General features: G+C 45.3%; 1 protein-coding gene across 2 annotated transcripts in view; it reads right to left on the bottom strand.

Moving 5' to 3' along the window:
• Nucleotides 1–9385, bottom strand: part of TBC1D10A (TBC1 domain family member 10A) — a 45126-nt gene extending 35741 nt beyond the window's left edge. The window contains exon 1 of one of the 2 annotated variants that reach the window (XM_072983669.2): nt 9042–9385. In XM_072983669.2, the coding sequence (XP_072839770.2) occupies nt 9042–9298 (257 nt within the window). In that variant the 5' untranslated portion in view covers nt 9299–9385. The other variant, XM_078381608.1, reaches the window with a different exon arrangement.
• Nucleotides 9386–15350: the final 5965 nt, after the last annotated feature.

Below are 15350 nucleotides of genomic sequence, written 5' to 3'. Positions count from 1 at the left end.
TGGTGTTGAGGAGTGTGGATTTCTCACTAGCTTGATGATCAAGGTCTGAAGGTGCCTTAGAAGTTTAGTTCATCCAGTCCCATATGGTCTGTTCTGGCAGCTGCTCTCCAGAAGGGTTTTGCCCACTGCCTGACAATGTATCTTTTTCAAAGCTTGGAAATAAGAAGTTATAAGTAACAGATTACATCAAGAGCTTGAGGAAGTTATATTTTAAATGTAACATAAGTAGGAACAACTTTATCTTTATGTAACCCCTTGTTTACTTTGTAGTTTTAAGAACATTTTACAGACACTCAAGATCAATTCTTCTCTTATTAACTCTACAACACTGACCCCCAAAGATGTCGGGGCCCCCATAAAAAACCCAAATACAGTAGAATCATAGAACAGTGAAGTTGGAAGGAGCCTCTAAGGCCATCATGCCCAACCCCCTACATAATGCAGGAATACAAAATAAAGGGTATCTGCCAGGTGGTTGCCTAAGTTTCTCTTGATTGTCTCCAATGTTGGAGCACTCGGCACCTCTCGAGGTAGGTGGTTCCACTGTCGTACTACTTTAACAGTTGGGAAATTTTTCCTGATACGTACATTCAACTGAAATCTGCCGCCCCCATTGTTACGTGTCCTGCACTCTGGGATGATCGAGAACAGATGCCACCCCTCCTCTGCATGACAGCCTTTCAAGTAGTTGAAAACTGTTCTCACATGATCCTTCTGTCTTCTTTTCTCAAGGCTAAACGTGCCCAGTTCTTTCAGACTTTTCTCATACGGCTTGGTTTTCAGCCCCCCGATCGTTTTTGTTGCTTTCCCCCTGAACATGTTCTAATTTGTCAGCATTCTTCTTGAAGTGTGGTGTCCAGAACTGGACACTATACTCAAAGTGAAGCCTAACCAGTGCTAAATAGAGGAGAACTAGTACCTCGCAGGATCTGGAAACTATACTTCTGTTAATGAAGTCTAAAATGGCATTTGCCTTTTTTGTAGCTTCATCAAACTGTTGGCTCATATTTAGCTTGTTATCTACAATAATTTCAAGATCCTTCTCACTTTATTCCTGCTGAGTATAAGCAATGCAGTGGTTTAAAACATTACCCATTACACTAACAAATTACTTTTAAAAATAACTTTCTGAGGTCTGATTTTTCATCTTCATGAGGTTTAATAAACAGAGCCACACCATCAGGAAAGCTTCTCCGACACCAGCTTGGAGAAGGCTGACGGAAAGCAACTGACGTGTGAAAATATGAAGGGAAAATGTGGGAATGAACTTCTGCCTCGCCTCTTACTGTAGGCTGAAAACCCCTGATGGGCCACGCCATCAGCCCTCCTGAAAAGCCAGCTCTATCTCTCCAGGTTCTCTGGCAGCCATTCCACTAGGCTGAGGAGTCTCTCAATGTTAAGAAATTTTCCCCGAGTTATCTTGTTTTCCTTAGCTCTCCTCATTCTCCTTTCCCTTACGCGCCATATCTTTTTAAGAATGTCAGCTGGAAGGCAGGGAATGTTTGGGTTTTTTATGTAACCCGCTCTGACAGCTTTCCAGCTGGGAAGTAATAATTCTATAAATAAAAACCTTTCCAGCAATCAGTTTTTTTCCCCCCAAGTCCAAGTTTGGCTGTGCTTCTGACTAAAGCCTTTATTGGTGCCAATTCTTACTTTTTTTAGCCTCATTGCCTATAATCCTTGCCTTCTCAAGTTCCTCCTTTCCTACCCCCCCCCAATATGCCTTCTCCTCTTTAACAATGGCTAGCATAGGAAGTGGAGGGAAATTAAAAAGATTTTAACACTTCTGTTTTCATAAATGCTACATTGCATTTACTGCAACGCTCTATTCCTTCTTTTCATCCACTGATCCTTGTATTGCTTCTCATACGTGGCTCTGGGCTACTGGATTGGCTGTTTTTTGTTTTTGTTTTAAACCTTCTTTCTCTTAAAAACAACTTATTTCACCGGATGGAAGTTAACAGCTGGGAATGAGAGTTCAGTTCACAAATTTACTACCAAGGGCATAGGCGCATGTGTTTCCCCAGGCTAATTACTTTTGCAACTTCCCAGTTCCATCACAACCACCACTCCACCCTGTTTAGCGTGATTTAAAACAGCAGATGGCATTTTTATGCGTAATGAAAAAGCCCTTGTTTTGACCTAATTTCAAACCTTGATTCATTCCCCACACCACATCTCTCAATCCTCCTCATCCTTTTTAAAAAGCAGGATCTATTTTGTTTGCCAGTGGGGAACGGAGAAGGGTGGGCTAAATCCAATTAAAAGAGATGTTATTTACAGGACAAGCTACATGAGCATGGCCAAAGCATATGGGAAAGACAGGCTCTCCACCAGCAGTAATTTTAAATGACAGCTGCCCCAAATCTGGCAATCTGGTTCTGCTTCAGGCAGCAGGAAATGAAGGAAAGTATCTCCAAACCAAACGGTAATCAGATCTCAAAATCAGGACCTGTACCCATTCCTTCCAGCTGAAGACTTAAACCCCATTTCTATTTCCTTCTGTGATCAGGCAAACCCAGTCTTTCTTCACAAGGAGTTCCTAAGGTTGCCTGGGTGCAACCACAGAGAAGGCCTCTTGAGTCCCTCACCACCCGGGACCCTAAAGGGAGCAAGAGAACTTACATACATTTATATAGTCTTCTCTAATTGAAATACAAATAGTCTCAGAAGTCTTTCATTAAGGTTTGAATACCATATCATAGTCATATTATTTATCATTTTATAAGAAAATACTTCACACTATATTGTTTTCTAATTTTTCGGGGGAAGAGGACAAAAAACTGCTTTGGAAAAAAATGTGGGGAAAACTGTTTTTCCCCCAATTTCTCTCCCCCCCCCCGTCTTTCCATCTCTAAGCATGACCATGAGAAGGGGCTATACAGCAGATCTTAAAGCCTGGGTTGGCTTCTATGAGAGGATTTACCCATTCAGATGACCTAGACACAAACCATACAGGGTTTTATAAGACATAAGCAGCACCTTGAATTGTTCCTGGAAATGGACCAGGAGCTGTTGGAAAATGGGAGTTACAAGTTCCCTATTACTGGCTCTAGTCAGCAATCTGGCTGCCCTGTTTTGGACCAGCTGCACTGGGTTGGTACTGAACAGCTGCTTAACTCTGGAAGATGATAACCAAATGCAAGAAATCCACAGGGATAGGAGGGTATTGGTTAAAAAAAAACCTAGCCCTGTCTTAAAGACTAACACTGGGTATTTGCTCATTTACTATACTCAACATGCCTACGAACGTATTACCGTTTATTTCCAGCAGAAGCACAAGGAGACATGCCCTCGCCACAGCTGTTAGACCATTAAAGAAGAAGGACAAAAATATTAGTTACAGCAGAATGTACACAGTCCACCCGTCTTCCCTCCAAGGTGCGCACAACACTACAGCAGGAGTGGGGAAAGCATAGCCCTTCAGCGTTACTGGACACCACTCCCAGCAGCCCTAGCTAACACAGGCAGCAGTGAGGACTTCTGGGAGTTGCAGTCCAACATCTGGAAGGCCATACTTGGCGCCTTGTTTGAATTCTGTAAACCAGACTAGGAAAGGGGCAGTCCTCCAGAGGCTGTTGGCCTCCAACTCCAAGTATTTTTCCCCATAAGTGATGCTGGCTAAGGCTGATGGGAACTGCCATCCAAGAGCATCTGAATGGCCACATTTTGCCAACCTCTGTCCACAAAATACAAGCAAGACTAACAAGGCAAAAGACAGGTTCCCGGTCCCACCAGGTGTTCCAACTACAGATTTGTCATCCTTAGAGCTTCTTCTCCATGTAAGGCTAGAAAGGAAATACATGTACTGCCCATAGTTCTCCCTTCGGCCTCCCACTCAAGCGCTTAGCTTTCGAGCCCTCCTTCCATTTGCTCAGGCACCTATCCAAGCAGGATGTGTTTGGTTTCTACCACAGCTGCATCTGTCCTTCCCTAAACTTTTGTTTTTCTTGCTCTCCAGCCCTTTTGTCGCTATCTTTCCTGGAAACAAGATACTTTGGATCAAAACAATATCGGAAGCTCAGAAGAACCCAGGCCTCTGGAACACATACTGTACCCATTCTAGCAGAGAGACAGGAAGCTGGGAATTGTGGGTTCTGACTTTTGGAAAAAAGGACATTTAGGCTCAAGGTGACCAAAATTATAGGTAAACTCGGCCATTGTTAGAGACCATGTAAATTAGGCTATGGGGCACCGTCTGGTTCAGCAATTCTGCCAGCTGTAGGAGGAGCACCATTGAAAACCATGTGTGCTTAGTAAGAAACCCATCACCAGTACTGCTGTAAGCAAGTACTTTCTAGATTTTTGTGCATGCCTTTAAAAAAAAAAGAACTTATTTAGCCACGTGCCACCCGGAACACAGAGTTGACTAGAAAAATAATCAACACAATGGTCAGGTTTGGAACTGGAGCTCAAAACTAAGCTGCAGAAAGTCTTCTCTATGGGTCCCAATCCATATGCTGCATGCCATATGTAAACTGCATGTCCTCCTCATACCTAGCAGGCAGCCAAAAGCCAGGCCACTGAAACAGCTAGCAGCCAAAGGCAGACCAACTAAGGAGTTTTGGTCTTTCTATAACTGCTAAGCAACTCACCCACAGATTGGAAGAACAGCTCACAAGGACAATGGACTCCTGCTCAAGTGGCAACAACAGATCTGATTTGATGGACCTGATTTTATCTCCTTTCGGGCTGTTGACACAGCAGTTGGCATCAACATTTGTGGACCAAAAGAGAGGCTATTGAATACTTGAGAACCGATAACAATTAGAAACCAGTAACGCTTGTGAAATGTCGGGCAAGCCTGAGCATGGTTTTTTGTTTGTTTGGGGGGGGGGCATGACAACTCCTACAGCGCCCCAGCCAGAATGGCAAAGCCAATTTCCCCATCTCTGATTAAACTTCATCCTGTGCCATATGGATAAAGTTGGACACACAATATTCTTCGACACTGCTTAAATGTGAATTGTGATTCATTTCTGGGTTAAGAAGAAACGACCAGTCGCCATTCCTGCTATTTTCTAAACAGGAGCCTCTTTACTCCCCTGCATCTACTAGGGCTTCCCTTCTCCCTGCTTCTGCCTCAAACAATGACACAGCACCCAACCCTAGAGTAGAGGGTCTCCTCCTGACTCTATCCAATTCCCCTGCCATCTCAGCACAGCCTCCCCAGTGAGTGATCATCTGAACCCCAGGCCGTGAGCACAGTTTTGGCTGCAGTAAAGCAGTTTAACCACTGCACCACGAGGGTCCTATAAGAATACAATATTAAAATCAAAAAGATAAACCCAGCTTGCTGGGGGGGCAATGTGTAGCCTTTATAATTAAAATTGTAAACCGCCCGGAGAGTGCTTGTAGCGCTATGGGGCGGTATATAAGTCCAATAAATAAATAACATTTAAAGCCATGCTTCTGGAATACTTCTTGTTGGCTGGAGGAGCATGGACGATAGGCGAAGTTCCTGGTAAATCCCAAGTCCTTTCCTAGGCATCATCAGCACACATACACTGGGCAGGACATGGGCTGATACTTCACAAGGCTCCCCAGCTGTGGGAGAGAGTGAGGGAGCATCTAGTATGGCTTCCACCCCCAGCAGCATCCACAGTGAGAAGTGCCCCCAGCCCTGTAGGGCTCAGAGCTTTCCAGTCCTGGTACTGCATGTCTAAGTACTCATTCCACAACAACACACACACGGGAGACTCTTGCACTGATACATGAGGGAGCAAAGCAAAACAGAGCAGCCTTGGCACCAGGAATAGAAGAAAGTCATGTCTCCCTTTCTTTTTGTCCCCTATTCGAGATAATCCTTTCACCTCTAGCAAACTCTCTTAGTCTGGTAAAGTTTTCTGCAGACAGCTATAGACACTCTTCCCATGTTTCTTACTCCAGGCATACATAAGCACCAGCCCTACCTTTGAACCTCCACAATTTGCAGATGCCAAACATTAACTCCTAGACTCAAGGAACTCAGCCAGCCAATCTCTCCAACTCCTTTAGCCAAAAGGGGCAGCAAAAACTAACTCCAGACCTTTTGACTGGGCCTGTTTAACAATTTCAGCTGTTGCTGCTCTGCCTACCTCAACCAGATTTATTCCCCACACTTGAAACAACTCTATTAATTCAACTGTGCCTTATAACCAGCAGCTTTCAAACCACTTTCTCAAGATCCCCAAGACCTCAGCTATCCCTGCCACTCACATCCTGCTTGACAGTAAAAAGAGAGTGAAGTAGAGCATTTGCTGTCACTCCCACCCCTCTTTTCCCAAGGGAAGGACAAGCTCCCCATCCAAATTCCTTCCAATTACCCTTTTCCAGGAAACACCCATGGGAGTCAGAGATAATGAGAAAATTCTCACTTTACACCTTCATCCAGTTTCACCTGGAACCACTGATGTTAAAGGGGTCACTGAACCATGATGTGGTTAAATGCTGTTTTGTTATCCTTGACTACAATCTCACTCCTGCACTCAGATATTTGAAATGCTCAATACCATCTTTTGGAGCTAGGCTTGGATGTAACACTGATACAAACATTCCAACTAAAAAATAATGTACTTTAAAATGTTTTAATCTTTGAACATTAACTTTTTAATGCTCCAATACTCTGAAATGCTGTATTTTTATTTGCAATGTTTAAAACATCCTTTTGTAACCACCATCATTCCCAGCAAAGCTGAAAGGAAAGCTATAAATAAAAAGTGAGGGAAATAAATAGATGAATAAATGTAACCAGCTGAAATATTCCCTCAACTGTCAGTACAAGTTCTTTGTTACTAAAAAAAATTACTACTCTCTCTTTAAATGTCAAACCTCCTGAAATTCCTGTGTGGAATAGAGAGTACAATTTAATTGGTGAGCAATTTTTTAAATTGGTGGAGATAGAGAATAGGTGAACAAGGTATCTTCTCTTTCCTGAACAGACTCCCAATGCCTACATGGTTACCATATTTGAGGCACAATTACCCACTCTTATATTTTGTGAATTCTGTACCCTCCACCACATTACATCACCTGTGGAGAAGTGCTCAGTCAACGTACTTCTGCTAGATTCCTTTATCCCAACCCGACGCATAGCTATTTTCTCATGCTAAATTTACTTTTTCTCTATACAGCAGTACTTTTTTAAAATCAAAAGAAGGTTCTGCTGATGCAGCCCACCTAAAGAACATTTTGCAATCTATCTGAGTCAGAACTAAAAACATATGGTTTGGGGGCTTGCACAATGAACTTTTGAGGATTACAATAAGATTTTCACTCAAGGAGCATTTCTAGGAAACAGGAACATCCTACCATAAAGAATTACCCCTACACTCCAATACCATATAGAACCATTAACATCGAGAGAAAGAGGGGCTACAATTCACACACCAACACACACACCACAACCAAAGACAACCAACCTGAACAATCCTTTCTACCACCATTGGTAAGACTGCCCACAGGATTTTTTCTAGGTAATGGGAAAGCTTCAAAGGAGTATTGTATAATTTATCCGCATAGCATGGAGGACTAAAACACATTGCATCTGTCTGTGTAAAGTAAAACATCAAATAAATTTAAGTTCAAAGTAGGCCAGCAAGGGAGAAAGGTTTTCCAGTGAGGCAGACTTTGACAATCGATAGCCATACATCATACTACCATAATTTGTTCCCTGTTTAGTGTTTAGTTAATTAGTCAGTTACATGTAGATGGTACCCTTCGTCCAATCAGCTCAGGGCAGGACCCACGGCTCTCCTCCACTCCAACTTCACAACAACTCTGTGAAGACAGACAGACTGCTGGAGAATGGCTGGATCAAAGTCACAAATAAGCTTTCGAGCTCCGCAGCGACTATAATCCAGTCCCCACTGGGTCAAGAGATCCACATTCCAAGGGTGACACTATACTGGCTCTTTAATCCCTCTGCAGGCTTTCCCCTTAGAAACAAACAAATAAACAAAAACAAAAAAGGGGGTAATCCCAACACTACTAATTGCCAATGCACTTTTAATTCCTTTCCCATACAGGACAAGAAAGTAGCAGGCTTCACAAGCTTGTGATAGAGAGGCCAGTAAACTAGGTATATTTACTTCTTCCATCCCTCCTGTGTTCCCACCCCAAAACAGGACCCTTTAGTTCCTTTAAGAAGGGAACCCCGTCGGCTGCATCTGTTCATTTCACATTGCTGCCTGTCCAAACCCACTGAGGAGAAACTCCCTAAAAAAGAAAGAAAATTCCTCAGGAGAAAATACTGAGATGCCCTTTTGATGGCCACCGCAAACACACACACACACACACCGCTCTTTATTGTACAGATTAAGTCATCTTGCTCCCACCATCCCTTCACAATCAGGGCACACCCAACACCTAAAAGGGAGAGCACAAGTGAGGACCTGGAGGGGGGCAGCTTTCTTCCTCCCAATTCCCTGGGCAGCAAATTCCCCCACCAAAAAAGTGCTCCTGAGCATGACAAGAGTGCTTTTGCCCCTCCACAGGCGCCACTTCCCAGGACCACCGTCAGGGCCGGAGACTTTGGGATGACAAGAGAGGCCAGCCCACAAAAGTAGGCGCTTCATCATCATCCTCCACCACTCTCCCACCAAAAACGCCCCATCTTCTCATCCTTTCAAGAGAATTAACCTCCCACCCATTTCGCCCTCAGGGGCGTCGCTCCCGGGCACCACAAGAGTCGGAAGTCAGTAGAGGGGAAAAGGGGCCTCTGCCCATGTCAAAAGCGCCTCACACGTCGCCCCTCCCCCCATCTTCACACCCAGAGCCTCAAAAGACTGCCCCTGCCCATGGCAAGACGGCCCGAATCACGAAGTCCCGACACTCCCAGCCACGCTCCGCTCGCCCTCCCTCGCAGGAAGCGGAAGCCGTGCAAAGCGAGGGTGCCTCTGCCCATAGCAAGAGCGCCCTTGTTCTTCCTCCCCAGAACATATAAAAAAACCAACTTTGAGAGAGATGTGACCCTCCCGGCGGGGAGGCTCTGCCGAGCAAGGGTGCCTCTGCGCATAGCAAGAGCGCCGCGCCGCCCGGCCCTTCCCGGCCCCGCCACTCACGGGGGCGCCTCCTGCCCGGGCCCGTCGCCTCCTTCGGCCACCAGGAAGCCGAACTTGTCGACCCGCCGCTCGCTGTCGCTGCTGCTGCCGCCGCCCAAAGAGCTCCGAGAGTCCGTCTCGCCGCCGCCCGCCCCGGCCGCCGCCGCCGCCACGTCCTCATCCTGGGCCAGCGGGGCGCGGGCCGCCGAGTCCATCCCGGGGGAGGCCCGTCCTTGGCCGGCGCCTTCGCCTTCGCCTTCGCCGCGGCTCTTGGCCATGGCCTGGCCGCCCCGCTCCCCTCAGCCTCCCCCTCAGCCTCCGCCGCGGCGCCACCGCTGAGGGAAAAAGAGCCGCCCTCCTCCCTGCCTGCTCCGAATCCCCTCAGGCGGGCCCGCCACGCCCTATTGGCCCAGCGCTCCGGCTAAGGCCCGCCCCTCCGCTCCGGACATTGGCTCTTCCGCGCGTGATCGGCGCCGGGCTGCGCCGCCCCGCCCTCCCCGCGCGCCCTCGCTTTCGCCAATGGGCGACGCCGGCTCTCTCGATTGGCTAGGACGCTTGAAAGAGAAAGCGCCAGGCAAGCGGGAGGGCGGGCGAGAGGCGGATCGACACGTCGGGGCGCCCTCGCAACCAATCTAAGAGCCCCGCCCCGCCTTCTCTGCCAATCCAATCTAGCCAGCCTCGTGCCTGTTCCACCTCCGCCCCGCCCCTCCCGGCCCCTCCCATCAATTCAGTTTCAATTCAGCTGGAGAAAGAATGTGAATTGTTGCGCAAATGTGTAAAATACCTTCAGTAGTTTTATTTATTTATTTGATTTATTTATTTATTTATTTGATATACTGCCCTTCTGGCTGCCAGGGCCACTTTGGGCGCTTTATGACTAAAACTCAACTATACAACTTACAACTATATAACTTACAACTATACCTCAAATGTGCAAGCTTCCCAGGTCTGCAGGACTGTTCAACAGGCGAGATGCAAAAACACATAACCATGTATGCCCATGTGCAAGCCTTTGCCCCTATCGCATTTGGTTTGAACGCCATCTTCTGGTGAGCAGAGGCAATGCTGGAAAAATCTTAATTTCTAGCAGGGGGGGATTATTTCTACAGCAGGTAGCTGGGTTAGTCTGTCACATAAATGAATGAATGAATAAATAAATAAATAAATAAATAAATAAATAAATAAATAAATAAATAAGAGTGTCATGGCATCTTGAAAGCTAAGAAGTTTCATTTAGTTTACATTTCTCATGATGATAAGGTGTGCAAACAAAGAATTAGCTCAAAACTAAGTGCAGTGGCAGAAGAATCACCACTCGTTTTTGACTGTGGCATAGGAAAAATGTTTGAAATGCATGTTTACGCTGCAGCCTTTCCTGCAGCTGTTTTCATAAAACCTCAGTTCGGTTGTCGTAGAAGTCAGCAAGCTGCAATCGATGCATTTTAGACTATAATTAGGTGCCGACTTTGGGGGTAATGTTGAGTCCTGTAAAACTTTGGGTTAACTCATAGCCATATGCTTCCACGGCTATTGGATGTCTCAACTGGACTTCACAAGAACCATCTTGATGGGGGGGGGTTCAGTCATCTTGGCACCCTTGCAATTCTGTCAGCAAATGAAACCCTGCTCTCAGAAAATTGATGCATGTGCAAATGTTTTGGTACTCACATGTTCATTTCTTTGGTTTACATTGGAACAACAGACACACGCATGCACACACAAACAGATAAGAAAAGTGAAATCTGATACAATCCCACAGAGAAAGCCAAAAATGCACTGGCCAAAATTAATGCCACCCTTAACTTAATATCTGGTAGCACTCTCTTTGGGAAAAAATAACTGAAATCAACCACTTCCTGTAATCATGAATGAGTTTCTTCTTACACCTCTACTGGATTTTTGGACCACTCTTCTTTTGCAGACTGCTCCAGGGCCTTCAGATTTGAAGAATACCTTCTCCCAACTGCTGTTTTGAGGTCTCTCCACAGGTATTCTATGGGATCCAGATCTGGACTCATTCCTGGCCATTTGAGAACTCTCCTGCACTTTGTTTGGAACCATTTCTGAGTGCTTTTCGAAGTGTGTTTCAAGTCATTGTCCTGCAGGAAGACCCATGACCTCTGGTGGAAACGCAACTTTCTGACACTGGCCAATACGTTGCGCCCCAAGGATGATGATCAGATTTCATGATACCGTTCACACCATCAAGGCATCAAGTGCCAGAAGCAGGAAAGCAACCCCGAAACATCTTGGAATCTCCACCATGTTTGACTGTAGGGACTGTGTCCTTTTCTTTGACATACTCCAGTCTTCCTTTTGTATGCCTTTGTGTCAGCAGTGGTGTCCTCCTGGGTCTCCTTCCATAGGGTCCCTTTTCATTCAGATGACAATGGATAGTGCGAGATGACACCGTTGTACCCTGTGTCTGCAGATCAGCTTGAATTTGTTGGGAAGTTAACCTGGGTTCTGTAACACCATTCGAACAACCCTTCATTGTAACTTTTCAGTAATTTTGCTTTTCTGTCCACATCCAGGGAGGTTAGCTACAGTGCCATGGGCTGTAAACCTCTTGATGATATTATGCACAGTGGACACAGGAACATTCAGATCTCTGGAGATGGACTTGTAGCCTTGAGACTGTTGATGTTTCTCCACTTTTTAAAATCTCAAATCCACAGACAACTCTTTATACTTCATTCTTTTCTCCATGCTCAGTGTCACACACAACACAAAGGTTGAATCAACTTTTCTCCATCTTAATTGGTTGCAAGTGTGCTCATGACCTGGGTTCAAATCCCAGGTAGCCGGCTCAAGGTTGACTCAGCCTTCCATCCTTCCAAGGTCGGTAAAATGAGTATCCAGCTTGCTGGGGGGGGGGGGCAATGTGTAGCCTGTATAATTAAAAAAAATTTGTAAACCGCCCGGAGAGTGCTTGTAGCGCTATGGGGTGGTATATAAGTCCAATAAATAAATAAATAAATAAATAAATAAATAAATAAATAAATAAATAAATAAATAAATAAATAAATAAATAATTCTTACCATTTAGACAGGGTGCCAATAATTTGGAACAGTGCATTTTTGGGGAATTGTATCAGAGTTGACTTTTCTTCTCTATGTTCTTGTGTTGTTCCAACGCAAACCAAAGAAATAAACATGTGAGTACTGTATAGTGAGTAAATGTGTATGGTATGCCAACAAGGAATATGCTCCCTGCCTTGACACCTAAAGAACGTCTTTGTTATCACTTTGGTCCCTTATTTTTTGATTCCCTACCACATTGTTGGTTGCCTGCCACAGGGATAAAGAAATGCAGTATGCAATATCAAAACATGAATTATTGCAGATGTCTGGGAAATATAGGTATTAGAAAGTGGTAGGAAGAACATTCTGTGTTATTCAAGGCTATTTAAACTTGGTTTGCTTTGGAGAGCTAGCTGGATGAGGACTAAAGGTTGTGGGTATGGTGAACTGGGCCATAAGGGAAACTTCTGAAATAGAAAGATCCCACCCACCCATGAGGCGCCAGTGGGCAGGAGAACCTCTTTTCATGGATGTGCTGCCGTGTATTGAGCCACATGGCGTGCCCTCTTAATTCCCATTCAATAGGTTCATCGTCTATATAGCAATGGCCCCCAACCCGGGGTCCCCAGGCATCCTTGGGCTAAAACCTCCCCAATCCTTCACTTCTCCCTCGCTGTGCTGGACAGGATATCTGGGGGTTGTAATCCAAGAACATCTGGGGACCCAAGGTTGGGAACCACTGCTCTATAGAATGCACTTGACTTCCTAAGAGGAAAAGCTCAAGTCCACCAGAGCCCTACTTTTGTTGTTTTGAATGTTCTGAATTCCACAGGCTGCCAGAGGAGACCGCTAGGCTTCCCTGCCAACCTCCGGGGAAGAAGGCTCAAATAAAGGACTGCAGCAGAGGCTCCAGGAGGAGCAGAGGTAAGGGTTGGAGGCAGGAAATAAGTCAACTGGAGGTAATCTGGATATTCTCCCGTAGGGCTATCAGGAAGGACAAAACCAGCTTTGAAAAATGTCATAGCCCTTAAAATGAAGACATTTTTGGGTGGGGGAGAGGAATGGAAAGCTGTTTGAGTGCTCTTTCTCAGTGGAGGGGGAGAGAGAAGGGAGAAACATCAGTGCTTCTCATACCAACAAAACCAGGATGAGGTTCCTTTTCCCCAAGGATTGGGCCACCCCATTCCTTCTCTACCAGGCAAAGCAGCGATAAGAAGAATTTGCAGACAGCAGTCCATTCCATCGCTAAAGGTCTGGTGGATTTTCTGAGTGTATAACATGTGAAAGACAGAGCAGGTAAGAAGCAGGAAACAGATCAACAGCTGCTCTCATGCAAAATTCTAAACTTTATTTCACTTTTTATATATTTAACCATTCTAAAGTATTTATGTCTTGCTTTTGACCAACAACAACAACAAAATGAAAAATATAAAGGAGCAACATCGCCCTTCTTTAGGAGAGAAGGGCTATATATACACAACTATGTGGAGATAGTTTCCTGCTTTACATACAATGAAAAAAATAATATTAATTTAAAAAGTGCTTCATTGATCAAAAAAGACTAAGAGCTGCAAACATTTATTCACACTGCACACATATCAGAACCTCTTGGCACCTGTCGTTAGGAACTGCAGAATATTAGACCTTGTTTTCACCATCTGTTCGTACCATAAAAACCACATTGGCAATGCAGGCAGCAAAAAAACTATTTCCCCTCCAAAAGTCGTCCTCTCTCTACTCATCCCCGAATCCTTCAATGGGAAACGGAAGCCTCTTCACTTCCTGTTCCAGCTTCCTCTACAATACGTGAAACTGTAGCCTTCAGAGAAACGCCATGCGTCTTTGCTGCCCCTTCTTAGAGCATTTCATTTTCTATGAAAAAGCCAAATCAAAATTAGAGCGAAATGGAGAATACCAAGAAGCCACACCCTTTGGCCACCTTCTTCCACAAGCCTCTTGGAACCTGGATACTTGCTCTGTATTTTACTGCATTCTAAGCAACCCATGCATGGTTCATAAAGAATATGGAAAACTCCATCACAATGTATGACAGAAGGTGGCTCATCTTACTCTCTTGATCCATAAGGTGTCCCGAGGTTCTCAATGTGCTGCGAACTTCTCTTTAGAAAGTGTCCCCTTCATATGTGATATAATTTACCCTTGGGTAAATCCAAGATATGAGGACTAAGTTGCACCTTCACAGAGCAACATTAAAAAGTGATTTTAATATATAAACATTTAAAATTCTTGTTGGCCAAATCATATCCACAAATTAGGAAACTTTTTTAATGGGGAAAGGGGGGAGGGAATTTCCATTTTAGAGCATCAACATATTCCACCTTGACTCACCAGCTGACTCCCACTCTTTACATTAAAATTATTTAAAAAAAACAAAACAAAATTGTCACATATTTGGTTTGGGATCTCACATAAAGGAGACCCTTGCCAGGGACACATCATCACCTGAATCTGCACAGAAGGAAGACAATCTGTCTTCTGTGTAAACTCTTTGTAAAAGTGGGACAGTTCCAGAACTACCAGCAACTTTAGGCACCAGTTCCTTTATAACAAATGGGGTTTTCCAGATTCCTACACTTGGAGGTGCCGGCTTTTAAAGAAACCCAAAGCAGGTAGCTTGCCCAATGCCTGCCCTTCCCACCTCCCGCAAACAAGCAGACACTTTCTCCAGCCAAAGCAGTCCAGAGGTTTCCCACTCCAAGCCACAGGCTGGCCCGCGTTGGTCAACAACCGCCCAGTGGGGAGATCGGCAACCCATTTCCCCGCTCCTCCCACCCCTTCCCACACGTGCAGCAAGAAGAACTAAGCCCACTCTAAAAACAGAGAGGGAAAGAGTTCTTTTGAAAAGGCAGCTTCCACTTCTTCTAGCAGCAACAACCTCCCAGACAGCAGCCGGCTGTTGGGAAAGAACAGGAGTGACCGAAAGCACGAGCACGGACGCTACAGCAAGGCAGAGTCCTCCATCAGCAGCACAGGGATCAACAGCAGGGCCTCCGAAACGCCTGCAGGAAAAGAGATTCCAGCTCCGCTCCCTCTCTCAGTCTTCCAGCAGAATTCACACAAAATGTACATGAGGAGGTTGAAACGGCAATGGGGAGAAGGGTTGGAAAGGAAAGGTTTCCTCACTCCGCCAGTACATGCCCAACATCCTGAAACTCTGAGCAGTAACCTGTACATCCAGCACCAAAGTGCATGATGGCATCTCCAGTCCCGTCCGTCCGTCCGCCAAAAAATGGGCCCTCTCTGCTCAAGAGATTGGAGGCAGCTCTGAGGTCAGTGAATTCCCAG

The sequence above is a fragment of the Pogona vitticeps genome, chromosome 14, assembly GCF_051106095.1.
Source record: "Pogona vitticeps strain Pit_001003342236 chromosome 14, PviZW2.1, whole genome shotgun sequence".
NCBI lineage: Eukaryota > Metazoa > Chordata > Lepidosauria > Squamata > Agamidae > Pogona > Pogona vitticeps.
This window is presented reverse-complemented; position numbering and strand designations above follow the sequence as displayed.